General features: G+C 36.4%; 1 protein-coding gene across 2 annotated transcripts in view; it reads left to right on the top strand.

The window, feature by feature from the left end:
• FGD4 (FYVE, RhoGEF and PH domain containing 4) overlaps positions 1-18,732 on the top strand; it is a 38,097-nt gene extending 19,365 nt beyond the window's left edge. For both annotated transcript variants that reach the window (XM_059816242.1, XM_059816241.1), the window contains exons 5-16: positions 1,670-1,815; positions 6,624-6,780; positions 7,935-8,073; positions 8,715-8,773; positions 9,413-9,559; positions 11,001-11,173; positions 14,004-14,034; positions 14,207-14,302; positions 14,696-14,821; positions 16,717-16,857; positions 17,617-17,757; positions 17,941-18,732. In XM_059816242.1, coding sequence (XP_059672225.1) covers positions 1,670-1,815; positions 6,624-6,780; positions 7,935-8,073; positions 8,715-8,773; positions 9,413-9,559; positions 11,001-11,173; positions 14,004-14,034; positions 14,207-14,302; positions 14,696-14,821; positions 16,717-16,857; positions 17,617-17,757; positions 17,941-18,198 — 1,614 coding nt within the window. In that variant the 3' untranslated portion in view covers positions 18,199-18,732. The remainder of the gene's footprint in view (positions 1-1,669; positions 1,816-6,623; positions 6,781-7,934; positions 8,074-8,714; positions 8,774-9,412; positions 9,560-11,000; positions 11,174-14,003; positions 14,035-14,206; positions 14,303-14,695; positions 14,822-16,716; positions 16,858-17,616; positions 17,758-17,940) is intronic.
• The last annotated feature ends 555 nt before the right edge of the window (positions 18,733-19,287 follow it).

Below are 19,287 nucleotides of genomic sequence, written 5' to 3'. Positions count from 1 at the left end.
TACAACAAAGAGGATGGCTAACCATTTCTTGGCTTCTGGTGAAGCGGAGAAGGGTATCATTTTATAATACTGAAATCACCCACCCACTAGAAAATTGCTAAATCTTTCAAATTTGAGCCATCTGATCAGAATTTTTCTTTAGTGCCAAAGAACCTAGGAAGATGCCCATTCTAAACTGTATATTCCCTATTTTACCACTATACATTTAGACTAAATCCTATTGAAGTGAACAGAAATTACTCTTCCTGCAAGGAAAAGGTTGAATTCTTGTGCTCTCTAGAATCAAACTGATATTTCTTAAATGTGAAAATCTGTAGTTCTTGAGTATTTTCCTTTTTAAGTCTTGTTTGCTTTCTCACATAACACTTATATCCATTTTACCTGGATACCTATAGCTTTGCATTGCCTTACTCCATGATATTTTTCTCAGGCATTGCTGTTTAAATTTCTCAGGTTTAACTTATAAGTCTTGTAAAAACAGTTGATAAAAAGTAAAAAGCCTCAACTGATACAATAATTGTTCAGGCTGCTTGGGGATCTAAGTAATTGTCCTCATGAAAGTGGGTTTACCTAGCAGACCCACATCGGGATGGATGTATGGTGTGTTTTAAAAGACAAAGTACTGCAGAAAAAAGAGCTTTGATTTAGAGAAGTTTAAAAATAAAAAACGTTTACTTCATTCATAGGTCTTTCTGATGGGTAATGTACAATTATTTTCCTTGATGCGATCATAAATACATTACTCCTATGCCTGTTTTCCAAATATTAATTGGACAGAGTTCTGAAAAATGAGTCTCAAGCACAGCTGCTCAACTGCCGCTAATGACAGGAAAGCAGAAGACTGGGAAGGGACTGTTATGTTTCTGAACTTGGTTAGAAAGCTATGTAACCTTTCTAGTCTTCAAAGTAACTTGTCAAAATTAAGTAACTGTCCTCTCAGAGATGCAGCAAAGTGAGCATGTTTTAAAGTATATGTGAAAGTGTATGGCTTTTTTCCTTTTAAGACACTTTTGCTGTCTCAGTTGAGATTATCAAAGTTCCTGTCTTCAGACACTTTTCTTCTTTCCCAAGCCCTTACCCAAACTTCTGAAGCCCTTTCTAGGGAGATGCAGTCTGTTCAAGCATGGGAGAAAGAGATGGAGGGACCTTAGCTCCCCATCAGACTGTTTTATGTGATGCGCACATTAACAGCTGCACATGTCTCTAGCTGTTTTGTAGCTGCATCTAGTCAGGTAGGGCCCGCTGATGGGGATACAGCATACAAGGAGAGTGGTTGGGCAAATGATGATCAGACATCATGCTAACTGTGAAAAGAAAGCAAGAGTAGAAAACATGACTGGAAGACTGAGAAAGCTGAGATGATCTAGCTGTTAAAACAGACAGGATGCCTGGAGTCAATCCAAAATGGCACCACTTCAGTTTGGCTTTCCTTATGTCTGCTCTGCCTGCAGCGCTTTCCTGGCTCACAAGAAAAAAAGTGGGGTGTAAGGGGAGGAGAATCTTTTTAACTTCTGGTGAGGGAAAGACAATAAATGAGTTTGTCATTACCTGTCTATATTATTGAAATATTAATCTTGCCTCAGTTGGAGTAGGAGGGGTAGATAGGTGGTCTTCCATTGACTGAAGATAATAGGCTGATAAGTTTGCGGCTTTTCTTTCTGTATTGCAGGTATTCTATTCCAGACTCCTTGAAGAAGCCAACAGAGGTTCATTTCCAGCTGAAGTGATTAACAAAATCTTTTCTAATATTTCATCAATAAATGCCTTCCACAGTAAATTCTTACTTCCAGAACTTGAGAAAAGAATGCAAGAATGGTAAGAGGCGATTCACTGGTTAATATACTACTAACACTGTGTCTGTAGAAACTCTGTCACAGGGTTGAGGTAGGGAAGGTACCTTCGTAATTAAGTGCTTCAGGTCCAGGAAGTACTGTGGGTAGGAGAACATCTGCTCTTCCACTCTTCATCAGGATCTGACTCAGCCGAGGACTTGCGTCATTTGCTCAAAATAAAGGACATGTATCTTGCTGAAGCTGGTGAGATTACTCATTATTAAATGCCTTGCTGAATTAGGGGTTCAGACTGAAATTATGTGCTACCTGATGAATTCATTGCACAGAATACAAAATTGAGATAAATAACATGGATGTGTTTTGTGCTACCCTTGTAGCACAGTAACCTTTGTCATTATTGCTTTCTGTAATAAGGTGGGATATGGTTTTGCTTTTCTGTGTTTTGGTTTTCTGTTTGAAATCCCCATCCAGGTCAGGAATGTTTTGGGGATATTTCTTCCTCAGCTTTTCTTGATAGGACCTCTATTTGGAGCAAGCAAGAAGGATAGCTGAGGTGTAAATATACTCTGTAATTATCACGTACTATTGTAGTATCTTTCTCCTGCCTTGGTGTTTACTGTTCTGGAGATATTAAAATATAGCCATGCATTTTTGGTCTCGCATGTAATTGTCAAAAACAAACAAACAAAAAAAGGTCCCAAACCATTGCTGCTTCCCTAACTTATGTGGGAAAAGGGGACATCTCATTTAGAAAAAATTAAAATATTTATTAATGTTGTTTTATGCAGTTGTTTCACCTCAGCACTGTTTGGTTGCTGTATTCCATGTTATGTGGGGTTTATTGTGAAGAATTCTAGTGTTTGTCCAGATATCATTTCCAGTTATATTTTCATATAACATCTTAATTGTCAAAAATCATGCTAAAAAAATAAGAAATAATGTATTCTCGTGACATATAGGAAAAAATCTCAGACCACAGAGTGGTGCTTTAGACAACAAGCTATAGATATCCTGACTCTGTAAGATGATTCCCCTTTAAAATGAAGGTCCTTTAATATAGGATAGTTACCATGCACAAATACTTGGTAGCCCTGTATAGTCTATAATGCAAGAAAGTCAATAAAACCCAAGTATCATGGAGTATAGCAAAGTTTATACCTTAACTTTCGTTCCTTGCAGAATGACTGTGTAAGGTAAATACAGCCCTTTCTTCTGATCAATTGAAAAGATCTGATAGGAAATATGAATGCCTGGATTAAAATAGCATGCACGTTCATGAGAAGTGGAGTTTAACTTAGTCCAACGATGTTTAAAAAGCAACTTACACTACATTATGTCCGTGCTGTATGTATTTGAAATGAAATTTGTGATGTGCTCTAAAAATTTTGCTCTGGACACTTTATAGAGCACAGAATCACTAAGGTTGGAAAAGACCTGTAAGATCATCAAGTCCAACCATTACACAAAAAAAACCAACCAAAAAACAACCAAAAAAAAACCCCAAACCAAAAAACTACCCAAAACAACCCACCCACACCACACAGCACCACAGCACCATGCCCATCAAGCCACGTCCCACAATGCCACATCCACACGCTCCTTGAATACCTCCAGGGAGGGTGACTCCACTACCTCCCTGGGCAGTCTATTCCACTGTGAAGATGGGTTGCACTACCTTACGTGCTTGCAAAATGCTAAATTGCACACTAATGATGTGTGTATAATTACATAGCTTCAAAGGTTGAAAAATGCTTTTGCAGGAGAGTTTTGACTATTAGTGCAAAACTAATAAATTGCATCATAAGGATATTATCTTTCCCACATTGCTTCAAACAACCTCTGCACTGTACCTGAGACAGCCTGTTTAAAACATTATGCTTTTGGGAGGAGTTAGAAGAAAGGATGCAGTTGAAGAGAACGATTTCTGATCATTGCTGAAAGAAAAGTCTGGGATAATTTTCTATCCCCATCACCAGTCTCTGAAATTGTCTGGCACAACAGCTTCTGCCAGACAGAGAGTTCACTTTCCTCAGCAGTTCCCTTAATTGGACATGGAAAATACTTCAGTATGTTCTATCGGTAGGTAAATGCACTTCTTCTGATGTTCTTTATCTTCCAATAAAAATAGCTGGATAAAAATTTCTGACATTTCCCCTGAGCTGTGGTTTCTTTTGAAAACTTAAGGTAAAAATAGATAGTTTTGCAACTGGGAAAGCCAATCAGAAACAGATTCTTCTTTCTTTGAAGAAAATGCAGTGTGAATCTAAGCTTATTAGGTGGAAATGAAATTGTCCGGTAGTTGCAATTTGAATGAATTGAGCAACAGCTGGAGCTAAATCTCTCTTTCACAACATATGTCTTGAAAACACTGGAAACAGCCTTGTTGCAATGTATTTCCAATGAAAAGAGCATCTAACACTGTCTTTTGAACCTGAGGACGACCAATAGCAGATACCTGGGGAAGAATATAAGAACACAGTGCGATAGCCTCGGCATGGGGGTTGGTGAAGAAATTACTTCACTCTTTCAACACAAAGTTTTGGAATCTGTGGCAATTACAGAGCTGACCTACTCATATTATTTGTTTTGCTTTGAAATGGCAACTTTCAGTTTTGTTGGATGCCGGTTAGCTTGTGTATTGGAAGAGAAAGCAGCTGTTCTGCAGTCACCTTCACTTTGCTGTGATTTTACAGACATTTGCTTAGTTTTCGTGCAGCCATGACAATTTTAAATGAGATGCTACAAATTATGAGGAGTAAGTCAGCTATTTCATGTTTGAGATTTTAGATGCAAATGTGAATACCATCGTGGTCTGATAACACAGAAATACAAAGTGTTTTTGTAGCTGCATTACAATGTGAAGTCTTATTTCTTGACCCACGTAATGATGCTATCTTTGTTGTCTGGCAATAGTGCACTGCTGGTTTGAGTCCGTGGTAACAGTTGTCTTTCTGATCTGTCTGCCCAAGAGAACAGTAACTGTTGTGGACCTGATGGCATTTAGTAGAACTTCGTATTTTGGCTCATGGTGCGTAGTGTTTGAATATGAGATGAACTAGTTATCTATACCTGTTAAGTCCATCAAGGGAGGATGCTCTTCTTGGAAGGTTCTGCTTTCTGAGTCTTCCCCTGTCCTTTCTATTCTTCTGGAGGTCTTTGTGCGATGTGGACCTTGTCTTTCTTACCCAAAATGATGATGAATTTGTGCTTTTACAGCCTCAGAGTCTTTGGACATATAAGGGCCTTGCATGAAAAGTAGTTCTGAAAATTTTGAATCTTCAGAGACAGTGAAATTGCAGTGCTCTGTGTAAATGTGCAGCCATAGGTATCCAAGGAGCAGGCATAGCAAACTGTTCTTAATTCTTGGTTTACAAAAGTTTTGAGATTTTTTTTTTTTTTTAAATGTCTGTCTGGTAATAGATGTGAAACAGTTAAGTAGAAGTATTCTTTTATTTGTGCCATTTTCTTTAGATACAATGGATTGCCACAGTCTTTTCTGCTTTAAGGTTTTTTTTAATTGCAGCATTTTATAATTACTTATCTGTTAAATTTATCAGAAAACTTTAATGTCTGTGTTTGTTGTTTTTCTGGTGACCTTTAGAAATGTATTCACATTTTCTTAGGTCCTGTTGGAATTGGCATGATTTATATTTTATTTTCAGTTAAAAAACACGCTGCCACATTGCAATAAAATGACAACCCAGGCAAATAGCATTCAGGGACTCAAAGGATAGGGGTTTTATTTTAAATTGCTAGCTTGCCTTTGAAAGTGTATGTGTCTGCTTGCATGTAGAGTGGTTGAACAAATACATGGAGCTAATTAAGGGTGGAGAGCCTTGGTGATTTCGGAGACCAGCTTCCCACTCTATCTTGTCCCCTTCTCTAGTTGCCAGGCCAGCAGTAGCTCAGACCTCTGCCAGGTCGTACATAGGTACCTTCTGCCCCCCCCAGAGGGAGCTGGAGCTAGACCAGCCTTTGCCACTCCTGACAATATTCACTATTCAAATAACTTTTCCCTTCTGCACAGCTTTTCTCTTGGAGAAGTGGTGTGCTGGAGTAGACTGCTGAAGTTATTGCAGTAGCTGGCTTTGCTTTAGACTGCTACCACAACATTCATTTCAGACTTTCAGAAATCCAGAGGTACTGAGTTTCTGAATCTGTCCTTGAAAATTAAATGTGAAACGTGTTTCGTATTGTAGTTCTCGGAGATGTATGTGTGCCGTTCTGCTTTCTTTGTGTGCATCAAGAGTGCAGCTTCTCTCCGCCTCTCCATCAGTTTCTTTACTATTCTGTTTTATTTGCAGATATTATCAATAACTGGGAAAGATGTGGGAAAGTTCTCACAAAAGACTTCTTTCTACTTCATAGGTTTTCTTAGATAAAAAAATGTTTTTTAAAAGTTGTAAATAAATGTCTTTATATAAGGCACAGAAGGGAAGCTGTACAGTATGGATTTAGTCCTCAAACAAAACTACAGGTTAGATATTTAGAGGGTAAAGTATGCTCAAAAGAAGATAATGTAGTTTTAAGGAACTGCAAATAAAATAAATTAGGTCATGTTTTGTAACCAAAGCCTTTCAAGTTTTTCATTATAGATAGCTTTTCTTTCTTTAGTGCTCTGCGTGACCTGTCATGCTTACACATGATCAAAGAGGGTACAAACAATCTTCCCACATTAACTCACGTCAGTTTTAATGGTTATGTTTGAACTCTATATGAGGTGATCCCAAACAGAAGGATTCTCTGTTAAACACTTGAAACCGTTTTATAACCTTGTGTGACGTTTTTTCTTTCCTGTTTGCTCTGAGATTCCGCCCTCTTACTTTGCAGGACTACCACCCCCAGAATTGGAGATATTCTGCAAAAGTTAGCTCCTTTCCTCAAGATGTATGGAGAGTATGTGAAGAACTTCGATAACGCAATGGAATTGGTGAAAACATGGACTGAACGGTCACCTCAGTTCAAATTCATTATTCAAGACATTCAGGTAATAGGGAGAATAATGTAGATCTCCAAGTAATACAAACATACATAAAAAATATATAGGTTTGTGGGTGAAAAAGGAATTAAAGAGAAAATTAAATACCACATCCCTTAGAATTAAGGGTTGGGTTTTTTGTCCACTTCACACCGCATTCTGTTTTTTCTCTTTCTCCCTTCATATATGCACAAATACCCACACAAATCCAGACTTTCCACTGCAAAATAGAGGACCAAAGTATAAAGGTTGAAACATGAGGAGACTAAAAAAATGCTACATTTTGTTGTAGATACCAAAAGTAAATACTGTTTTAGGATAAAGTGACCTATCAGTGCAACTATAGATCCTTGCACTGAATCCATAAGTATTGTGTTGGTTCACACCAGTGCTGTTACGTAGAGCATTACACTTTGGAAGTAAGTATGTAATCTGAAATGCTGAGCCACAAAATGTAAAGAGAGCTTAACAGTTAAGCAATGCAGCTGTCTTTTTGAAAAAGTGCGTTTTGTACCCGCTAGTGCTCCCTGTAGGTTTCTCTGCGAAATGGCAGGTATGTGTGAAGACTGCAGACTGAGCAGCTAGAAATAGGATAAGGTATTTCTACTTAAATTTTACTGCTCTATAGGGTCTTGTGATTCTAAGCCAGGGAAGACAATTACGTGTATTTCAGTGTAATCTTTTAATTACATCTAAGATATGGAAGTGAATATGCATCTTAAAACACTGCTGAGGGGGTTTACATTATAAATTAAACTCAAAGCATTCCCTTCTCATATAAGTAAAATATACCTTTGTAGCCCATTTAAGCAAGTTTTTCTAATACGTGATTACAAACTGTTCTTATTAATTCAGTAGTAATTCTCTTGTCTGAGTTATTACGAACCTAATTTAAAATACACTGGAGTTTGGGAGATTTTTTGGTAGGACTTTTATTTATGAATTGGATACTTACTACTGGATACTTAGGAAAGTTTTTACAATTCTTTTTAGGAAAGATTTTCTAATTATTTGTTTGGTAAAGTAGTTCTATTTTCTTTCAGAAGGTCTATCATGCTTGTTGCAAAATACATTGTTTATGTTTCATCAGTCATAACTCTTATTTTACTATATCGTAATAACATTTTTGCGTGCTACATTGAAATATGTTTACAATTTTTTAGAAGGAAAAAGTGTGTGGAAATTTGACATTGCAACATCACATGCTAGAACCAGTACAACGCATTCCACGCTACGAGATGCTTCTAAAGGACTATCTAAGGAAATTACCTCAGGATTCCCTAGACTGGAAAGATGCTGAAAGTAAATATCTTCTAGTCACTGAAATATCTGAAACAAGACAGTTATAAGAGGATACTGTAAATTAAAGATATTTTCAGGAAAAATAAAGTGAAGAAGCAAAGTTCCTCTGAAAAGAATGATAGAATTTCTTCAGTGGAATTGTAGGATTCTTTAAAAAAAGCTCTGTTTGAATAGTGGATGAAGTTAATATAAAAACTGTAAAGCCTTTAGTATTCTCCTCCTGAAGCACATAGGTTTTGCTTTAGTTTTGGAATAGTGCACAGGTTTTGATTTTGTTTGCTTTGCGGATGATATGGGGTTGTGGTGGTTTTTCTTTTGTTGTTTTTTTTTGTTTTGTTTTGTTGGCATTTTGGTTTGCTTTATGCACATTTGGAATGTATGTCTCTTATTTGTAAAAAAGTGGCGTTAGACTCATTACTGTATATTACTGTATTTTTAAGTTCCTGTAGGGAAAAAGAACAGCCCATTTTTAAACTTATTGCTCTCTGTATTTACACAAGAACAGTTCAAGATATTTCCATGGATTTTCAAAAATTTCTTGCCAGATAATTGTTTTGAAAGGTTTAATTTTTTCTATATAATATAAAACTATGTAAAAATGCAGCTTTTTGGTTTTACTTTTTTCTTCTTCTTCTGTCTAGAATCCCTGGAAATTATATCCACTGCAGCAAGTCACTCTAATAGTGCAATAAGAAAAATGGTAAATGAACCTTGTTTTCCTGTTCGTTTTTTTTAATATATTGTATTTGAGTATTTGGTGAAGCTAGGAGTGTGAATTGCAAATCTTCCCTAAAATGGCAAAAATGGGTTTCCTGGGTCCAAGTGATTGATACTATGTCATGTATTTATACAGCTCCTGGGAATGAGACAAAATTTGGCATTGTACCTAATTCTCTCAAATGGAAAATGTGACAGACTAGGTTCCTCTCCTGGCTCAAATAGCTGACACTACACTGGACTCATACCCTTGTTTCACCTGTTTCTGTCAGTGGAAGGATAATGTTTGTAAAGAGTAGTTACTGTTTCTCTACCATATTGGGCTGGCATGATAGGTCCTTCATTAAGTACGTGAGATATTTTGGACAAGAAATAATGCAGGCTCTATGTTTATCTGCATTTTAAAAATTACCATGGAGATAACGTTTCTAAAAGTACTTGTTACTGTATCAACTAGGTTAATCAATCTGCATGGCTGACCATACATAACAGGTATATATATGTTTTTCAAAGCTGACATTTATTCTCCAGACTTACACAAGCTCCCACCATTTCATTTAAACATGCTTAAAGATCTGTGCTTTTAATTAATAAGTTTTATAACTCTATTTCCACTGTAAAGGAGAATCTAAAGAAATTGTTGGAGATATATGAGATGCTGGGAGAAGAGGAAGACATTGTGAACCCTTCAAATGAACTGATAAAAGAAGGACAGATCCTTAAACTCGCTGCTCGCAATACGTCTGCTCAAGAACGGTATCTTTTCCTAGTAAGTATGGTGGCCTGTGTTTGCAGGAGTGGCTGTATACCTTTCTAGACTTGAACTACCAAAGAGGGAGGGAAATCCTCTCTAGTTGATGTCAGTGCTTTCCACTAGCGATATTAGAGCATGAGTAAACTTTATACTGCTTACAGAAAGGCTTGAAAACACCATTTAGAACAGAATACATCGTTTTAAATAAATGGAACCAGTGTCCAGCAACTCACTTTTAAATAAGTGGCTGCTGATTATAAATGCAGGTCCTAGAGCATAAGAACTTTAACATTCTCATGAAACTGAAATGTAAAAGCTTAGGATTTTAGTCCTGATAGATTGTGTGTGTTGAGATCCCAGTAAGTCTCATGGTCCTGTGGGAGCTCATTATAGTGGCAGGCCATCCTCTTTTCAGGTGCCTGTGTCCTGTCTTAGAACTAACAAGCTACAGCCATGGTCTCTTCCAACTCACTTGGAAAAGGTTTGATGTAGTTCATTGCTTCCCATGCGTTAAAAATGCTCTGGCATTGCATGGCTTCTGGTTAATAAAGACCAGTAACAGGTTGTTGAGGCACAACTCCTGCTTATCTGTGCTTCAAACAAAAGGTGAAATCATTGAATAGTAAGATCTCAAATGGGGCTAGACAGCTGATTAAAATGATGTGCACTTCATATGAGAGGTGACAAGTTCAAGTGTGTTGTATCTGTGATACAGACTAGACATTAGGCTAGACAGGATTTCTGTGAAATATTATTTAACTGAAGTTGAGTTTCTCTTTTTAATAATTAATTGTGAGAAAATTAAACACTATAGATCTAATAAATGTGCTTCTAGGCTGGGGCTTTAGACATTTAAACATTATTTAAAGTTCTAATCTTTAATAAAGAAATATATCTTTGTTCTGCTCATGTATTTTTTTTTCCCCTGTGATATTGAGGGTTTCAGTGAATAAAAACTGTAAGACAGAAATGTTCTTCTATCTTGGAGAAAAGACAAATAATGTCCTCAAATAATATTAATTACAACTTCTGCAAAACTGAATGTTTTTGGTACAGGGTAAATATAAATGTATACACTGAAGAAAAGAGTTCTTATTCTGCCGTTTAGAGTCGTTTTCACAGAATTGGGGCATAAGAATGGGATTTTTTTCTAACAGAAGAAGGTTTACAATGGTATAAAATATCCAGTCTGAGTATAGTTGGCAATGAATGCTGTGAAGACTGCTGCATGTACAGAACAATTATTCCTATATCCACTGAAGTTGTCTTTCCATCTTATTTCTAAACAAATAAGAAAAAGAAGTTGTCTTGCATGAGAGCTTTGGTCTTCTCATATATCAGCTGAGCAGGAAAGAACCTTCTTTCTCACTCACTGACTCCAGCTTTGGAACATTGTCCCAGATCTCTGTATCTGTGGTTTTGTTAATGCAAAACCATATGTTTATTTTTTTCCCAGTTTAACAATATGTTGCTCTACTGCGTCCCCAAATTCAGCTTGGTAGGATCAAAGTTCTCAGTTCGTACCAGAGTTGGCATAGATGGTATGAAGATTATAGAAACTCATAATGAAGAATATCCACACACTTTTCAAGTGTCTGGAAAAGAGCGAACACTGGAATTGCAGGCCAGGTAAGCGAAGTCTTTTATCTAATTTTTGGAGGATTAAATATACACGCAAAAGAGTGGGCTGATAGATTTGGAGTAAGATGCAGTGGGCTTCATCTTAATATCAGTGTTTTGGAAATAGCCTAGGCTGCCAAAAACATAAATTATCAGTCCCAGAATCTCTCAGAATAGAAGATGCATCTACAATATATAGCGCATTGCCTTGCTTTTCAGAAATACCTAAGTTAGCTGTGAATGGGCTGGCTGGAAAATTGAAAGCAGCGTACCTAACTGGTGCGAAGGCAATCCGTCTGACGTAAGTGTTTTGGGACACTGAGTGCGTTAAAGTCTGGGCAGTGCTGCTGCCTCTGGTACCTGAGCCACCTTGGTACAAATGGGCCTGTTCACCTCAGGGCATGTCTGCCCAACAAAACTCTCTATCCTGGTGGCGATATGTCCACAGAACGTAGTTTTCTACAGTGGTAGATGGGCAGCTGCTTTCTCCATTCCTCAGGCCTGTTTCCAGTCTACTTGTTTTCCTCCGGTCCCAGGTATCAACCTCACCCTAGAAGGCAAGTTCTCCTTTTTAGTTCTTGGGTCCTTTTCCTCCAGTTGCACTCTTCTAACTGGCACTTTTCTGCTTTCCTTACTAGTCCTTGTATCCTCCTCTTGCTGGGTTACCTTCCTCTGGCTGCTTTTTTACATTGCCTAGACTAAACCTTCCCTGTCTACACTGCCCCACTTCAAATAAAGTAGGGTGTGCCACTACTCCTTTTGGACGTGCTTAAAGATCCTATCTTAGCCATCAGGATTTCATTGCAGAGAGGCAAGGAATAAATAAGCAGGAGGATGTCCATAGTGGATTCATTTCTGTGTTGACACCATGTATTTGGGGACAAACCATAGCTTGCTAGCAAGCGAGCTTGCAAACTACTTTCCTTTATGGAAAAAAGCTTGTAATATTTAATGAGAGTAACAGCAGTGAATATAAAAATGTAACAGCATATAGAAATCTACCTACGCTATAATTGAATTTTAAATTAAATATGTAATTTGAAACATGACAGGAAAAAGCTTTCCACTAAGCTCTGCAAGACTTTCGGGGCATGTTTTTGGTTGTCAATCACATCTACTATAAATTGCTGTATGATGTCTTGCTAAGTATTTGGCAAGTTGTTATACCATATGTCCATTTCAATCTTGATGTACTGTTTGTGAAGTACTTTTTAATTGGAAGAAAAATGCTGCAACAAAGTAAGTTTATTTTGTCAACTTTCCCAAATGATCAGTAACTAAAAGTTATTGCATTAGTTTATTTTAGGTGTGAGAAGAACATGTTATAGTGTTTTGTTTTATGAACATTTTTAGAATGCATTAAGTCTGTACAAAATAGTGAAGGAATAAGTACCAAATGAGATCTTATTCAATTATATTAGAATAATCTCAATTAATGTATGAGTATTTTATGTACCCTATACCTTATTGTCCTTGAGTCATGAGCTTGTATTAACAGTGTTGTAATGTTTAGTTTACCCTTGAGGTTTTCTTTACTAGTAGGTTTCTATTTATTTATTTTTCAGAATACTATTTGAGTACATTTTCAATCACTGGTTTAAACAGCTGGTAGATTATTTCTTTGAGAGGTTGCTGATCTGGTATGACATTTAATAGTTCAGCTTTTGTTTTTTAATGTAAGCAGGTAGGGAGAACTATTTTGGCTTTTTAGACAGGTTTCTTCTGCCTTGTATGCAGCTGGTAGGTGGGAAGGGGAAACACTTGTTTAGGATTCTGCTTGCTTAAAAGTTGTACTAATACTGCAAAACAACATGTGAGGAGCCATTTTTACTGAGATGCTGTAAAAGCTCTCTTTCACATCCTTCAGAGCAATCCATAGAAAAATTAAATTTTGCATGGCTGACATTGCATGGCTACAGAATTGTTTTGGTTTTTTCCCAAATCATTATCCAAAGAGGAGGCCACTTCTGAAGAGCCAGATACACTGTGGTATTAACTCTCATCTTTCTGACCTAAAGTTTGCAGATAAACTGTTTTCATTACTAGCATTAGCCAGTAGTTTCTAATAGTACTATTGCTTGTGATATAAGATGCTTTTCCAAATACTTAAATGTAAAAGTCCTGTTGATACATTTTAAAGACAAGGCTGTCATACATCATCAGAGTTGGATATGCTTCCTCTCTCATCTCTGTCTTGTCTGTATATCTCATCTGTACTTACTGTTAAGTCATCTGTACCTGCTCTAATGTATAAAAGGGAAATTTCTGCTGTTTGATTTATAATATTAAAACACATTTTTCCTGTTGTTTAATTGGATACTTTTCTTCTCACTGTAGACAAGTTTAAACAACAACAACAACAAAAAAGCATTAAGGAAATCACTTTTGTTGGGGAGGGAGGAAGATTTAAGAGACGCACAGGAGAAATGTGTGTTAGTATGTGAACTTAGTGCCTGAAATGAGGGGAGAAAAAACCACCTGCACCTAAATTTTGCGTTGTCCTCTTTTCCTCTCTATGCTGTCCTCAAACAAAAACAACAACAACAAAAAAGTCTAACAATGCAAATACTATTACTACTTTTGAATGCATTTACATTTATCTTTCAACTTGAATTCACTGCTTAGTCGTTGCAAACCTGAAGTTTTTCAGGTGAAGCCTGAAGTCATGCTTTTGTTTTCTGTTTTGTTTTGTTTTTAAGTTGGACAGTTAACAATTAGTATTGTTTAAATTTAAATTCCTGAGAATTACTTCAGAAGCTTGGCTTTTGCAAGAAGTTGTTGATAGTGAGATAATGTTTCTTGAACCAGTTTGGACTAATGTGTCAAATATTTCTTTTAGTTCTGAACAAGATAAGGAAGAATGGATAAAGGTAAATTCATCTACATTCTTTATTTTCTAAACACTTTTCAGTGAAGCAATCAAAAAAGTAATATTCATATTTTCTGGCTGTAGCTTCCCTCTGCTAATCAATAACTGGTCAGAATGCAGAGAGTCCATTTTAAATGTAATAAGCCTGAGGAATTTCTCCATTGTTTCCTTAGGCACTTCAGAATACTATAGAAGCTTTTCAGCAGAGGAATGAAACTTTCAGAAACGCTATTGCCAAAGAATATGAAGACATGCCTGTTGAGGTTTCTGTAAGTTGCTGTTATTCCTTGGTAACCTTCTTAGTACCCATTTTGTTCTTCAATAACTGGAAAAAGTTTGGCAGAAGCTTTGTTTTCAAGCTCATCATTCGTATAGCAGAGGTAGTCGTCTTGTTGATAATTGTTTTTCTTCATAATGCCAAATCTTATAAACAAGCCTCTTTTTTTCTTCAAATGCATAACAGAGTACCCTTTCAGTGATGCATAATGACTTTTGACTGGGTTCTTTGTTATTTCTTGTATAGATTTCAAAGTGCATCTTGAGCTGTGTTTTGCCATTTCCTTTCCAGAGGAAGAGAATAATTATTTTCTCTATTTAAAGTACTGTGCAACTTTTTATACTGGCTTTTTTTATTCTCCCATCCTCCCTCTGCCCCCCTTCAGAACGCTGAGCTTGGGAAGAGAGCACCGAGGTGGATCCGAGACAACGAAGTAACCATGTGCATGAAATGCAAGGAGCCCTTTAATGCACTGACAAGGAGAAGGCACCACTGCCGAGCATGTGGACATGTAAGTGCAAAATCCTAGGTGCTGTAGCTGATGAGCAGGCTTGGGAACCGGTCTAAGCACCTACTTGACTTCTGGTGGCTGCTTGTTACGCTGCAGTTTGTTGCTGCGCTGTGGCTGAAAGAAGCTGTGGTACCTTTGTACCACGAAGGAACCTCTGTCTGCTTTAGTTGGCATAGTAAATTTGGAAGTAATTTGGAGCAGTGGAAGATGTGCATTTATGTAAAATGTCCCAAGCCCCTGGACATACACTGTACTGTTACTCCTCAGTGGCCTCCACTGATCTCAACAGTTTCAAGACCACGTTAAACTGGGATAAGCCAGCGTTTTTGCTGGCAGCCTCCTCTTCCCATTCTGCTGCCTCCTCGCAAGAAAACGATTGAAGCCCTGCAATTAAAACTTTTTCATTGGGATAACTTGGAGCTGTTCCCAGTTGGGTTCAGTGTGTAACTGTGTGAACATGCGTGAAGCATCAGGGAAGGAGAGAAGGTTAGGAAGAGGAGAGAGTATTACTGCTGCTCTCCATGTATGGTGCTACGGTAACATATGCCACTTTAAAATGACTATGGGATAGTGGTATGACTTGGGAGTTTTCAGAAATTAATAAAAGGTAAGCAAACATACTGTGCTTTCTTTTCTTGCCATCCAGCAGCTCTGCCTTTCTCCAGCAGGTGGTAGTGCAAGCCCAGGTTTAATTTTTGTCTTACAGGTTATCTTTTATGATTTCTTTCTAATGTTTTTATGTGGTATGAAAGCTTAGTGCATTCACAGCGCTGTTTTTGTGCATTGCAGGATATTAGAAGCTTTCAGAAGCTCTGAATTATTGATTATAGAGTTGTCATCTGGGGTTTTTTCCAGATCATTCTGTCTTAAAATTTCTCTATTAATCTTAAGATCACACTCTTCCTTTTTTCCCCCCTTTGTTTAGACTCCTAACTACTCTACTATATAACCTCTATTGTAGTTCTATCACATCTCCTTGCACTTTCATATTAAAATATTTTTTCATGGGAATTAATTTGAGTCAGTGATAGTGTCTTTACAGCAGTGAGTAATTGAGAACACTTAACTAGTATTCTCTAGGGATAGTAGTTGAAGGTAGTGATCTAGATTAGTACTGCAGAGCCCTGGTCTACAATAAAATTTTGTTCAGGTGTTTGAGTGGTTCAAGTCCTTTTGTCTACGTTTCTTTCCTGAAATAACTACACTCATATATTTTATGCAGGGCATATTTTTCACCTGAAAGAACATTTCTGTGGAAAAACATTTCTAACAAAAGAACTCTCGGATCTCTCTTGCATTTCATTTTTTATATATATATATATATATATATATGTAGTGGGAAAAAAAAAAATCAGTGTGATATTGGCTTATTTATTCTGTGTACTTATGAACAGATTCTAAAACTGTAAACTTAATTATTAGGAGGTTAAAAAATTAGCCGTTCCTGATTTTATTAATTTTAACATTAAAAGTGCATCTCAGTTGTACATTTCTGAGGTTATGTAGAAAACAAAATGGTAAATGTACCTTTTCAGGTTAGCATCTAAAGAAACCGGAGGATTTTCTTCTGCAGCATGGCTTGTGCTATATTCTGATTCTATTCCTAACTTTAACCTACAGATATAATTGAAAGGCTAATGTGATTTTACACAAAGTTCCCACAGGGTAAATAATAAAAAGCACTTATAGTTAAGAAGCAGTGGCACAAATTTGGAAAATCATTATTTTCAATTAAGTTATTGTTGGCAGGTCATAAAGCCATTATCTTTCTTGTTCTATTTAATTAAACAGCATATTACTAGGTAGATAAAATAATACTAGTTTTTAATTAAATTCTGTTTTCATAAAGTTTTATAAATACTAAAATTTTATATGTAATCTTTTTTGTTTCTAAGGTGGTTTGCTGGAAATGTTCTGATTACAAGGCACATCTTGAATATGATGGCAATAAATTGAACAAAGTATGTAAGGACTGCTATCATGTTATAATTGGTTGTACAGACAGTGAAGAAAAGAAGAAGAAAGGCATCTTGGAGGTATGTAATTTAAAAATACCATACGTGCATAGTTGCAAAGAGTTTTAGCTCATCAGTAGGTGAAAAATGGTACCATTGTTGTGGGGCTATTTTCTCTTTGAGAAATAAAGGGCAGGTGGACCAAATTCATCCCACCCAATGGATTTTGGCTTTCACCATGCATCTTTCACAATACTACTTTGTTTCTTACAACTTTTTTTAAATGAGGGATTATGAACCTTAGAGCTTGTTTGCTTCTTGCCAGCTAATGTGATAAAACATTATCTTTCCTTGTAAATCTTCAATTTTCTTCTTCTGCACTTAAGCTCTTGTAGCAACAAAAACCACTGCTACTACAATGATTCTGGAAAACATACACCCAAACTGAAAGAACTTGGGATGGAGGAGAGGGGAATGAGGGAAAATTTTGCTATTCAGAGTCTGAACAGTAAGATACTGTTTTGATCAATGTATGGAACTGTACCCTTTAAGTCAACAAGTTGTTCTCGGCTTTTGACATCTAAAAAATCAAGGTCTCAATCAGACAATAAAGACCCATGTTTCTCTTATGAGCAGGGGGAGAAACAGGCATCTTACAATTGCAATTAACCTTCCCATTTCTTAAATCCCCCTTTATAGGCCCTTTTTAAATCTCTTTTGCAGATGCTTTCCAAGATTTGCTATGAATGGTGATGAATTTCTACTTTTCTGTTCTGTATGTTTTTAATCTTTATTTAAGGAAAGTTAATTTTCCTTCTTATGCTTTATGCTATCTCCTAGATTGAATCTGCGGAAGTCTCTGGAAATAGTGTCATATGTAGCTTTCTTCAGTACATGGAAAAATCAAAGCCCTGGCAGAAAGCATGGTGTGTTATACCTAAGCAGGAAGCTCTTGTGCTGTACATGTATGGTGCTCCACAGGTATGTACAGAGAAAATAGAAGAGATTTTAGTAATTATTGTCACTGACATCTGAGGAAGAGTAGTCAAATAGCTTTGGAATGGAGGAAAGACACAAGTGTTTTTTACTAACCTGTATAGTATATGAGAGGTAGCAGGCAGATTAGTTGGCTGTTCTTAATCCAGAACTTTCCCTTCTTCTTAGGATGTTAAAGCTCTGGCTACAATTCCACTTCTGGGCTATACAGTAGATGACACTCCAAGAAGTGCTGACCTCCCGCACAGCTTCAAACTGACCCAGTCTAAGTCTGTGCACAGCTTTGCTGCGGACAATGAGGAACTGAAACAGAAATGGCTGAAAGTTATCCATTTAGCTGTCAAAGGTGAGACACCAGAATGTCAAAATGAACTGCAAGTGAATTTAGAAGAGCAACCTGAATCTTCTAAAACATCTGAATGCTGAAGCTCAAGAACACATGGTATTTTTAAAAGATTTCAATTGAATTTGTGGTTAACCTTTGTGTTAACCTTTCTTTGCTCAATCAAGGAAAAAAAAAAAGAAAAAAAGAAAAAAGAAACTTCTTACTACCGTACACATCTTAGCACTTTATGTTTGGGAAAAATTCTGGTCTTTTTAGGGATCTTTTTCTTATATTTATGTTCTGTCAATAAAAGTGATGTACAGGTCCATTTCAGAGACTTTTTTAAAAAATGTGAATGCTATTAAAAATACTTAACTAACTTTACGGTACTACTTGTTTGTCGTGATGAAATTTTTTTGAAAATCCAGTTGCTCTTTCGTTAATGTTTGCTACTTTCATTAAGAATGCAAATATCGAAGCTTCCTACTTACTTGTTAGGACTTGCAACAGGATAAAAGATATACCTCCACATTGCCAAAATAGATCTGTAGTTAAATATGCAGGGACAGTTTGGTTTAATGTATGTAGTTTATAGATTGAATTCCACAGATCTGTACATATGTTGTATTCACTTGTCTCTTAATTAATGCAAATTGCTTTCACAGGTATATTGGCTTTTAAAGTTTCAGTTTATCAAGGAAACAATCTAATGATTTTCAATCTAGAAATGAATACCTAAAATATGAGAAAACAATATATAATATATGTACAGTATTAAAAATGTACAATACTTGATTTTTGCTTTGATTTCATGATACTGGGTTCCTATTAGTGAATAATTTATTTAAAAAGCATGTTTTCTATTTGAAATTAAACACAGTCCTAAATTAACAAATACTGTTCAGTGATTTGTTTTAATAGCTGACACTTAATGATCTTGGTATTTTTATGCATTAAAAAAATAGCAGTAATGTAAGTGGCATGAAATGGACAAATAAGTTCCAGATGTGTTTAAAAGAGTAGTCGCTTTTCTTCAGTGTCCTATCACTGTTACCTTTTAAGAGTGCAGTAGTTCATTACTAAAATGCAGTATGTGGTTTGAGAAAAGCAACAGATTCTAGTAACCTTCTGGGAATGTATATTACTGCTATTATGATTATTGGACCAGAAGAACATTTTGAACTTACATC

Source organism: Gavia stellata, chromosome 4 (assembly GCF_030936135.1).
Source record: "Gavia stellata isolate bGavSte3 chromosome 4, bGavSte3.hap2, whole genome shotgun sequence".
Taxonomy (NCBI): domain Eukaryota; kingdom Metazoa; phylum Chordata; class Aves; order Gaviiformes; family Gaviidae; genus Gavia; species Gavia stellata.
The sequence above is the reverse complement of the archived record's forward strand: the minus strand, read 5'-3'. Positions and strand labels throughout refer to the sequence as shown.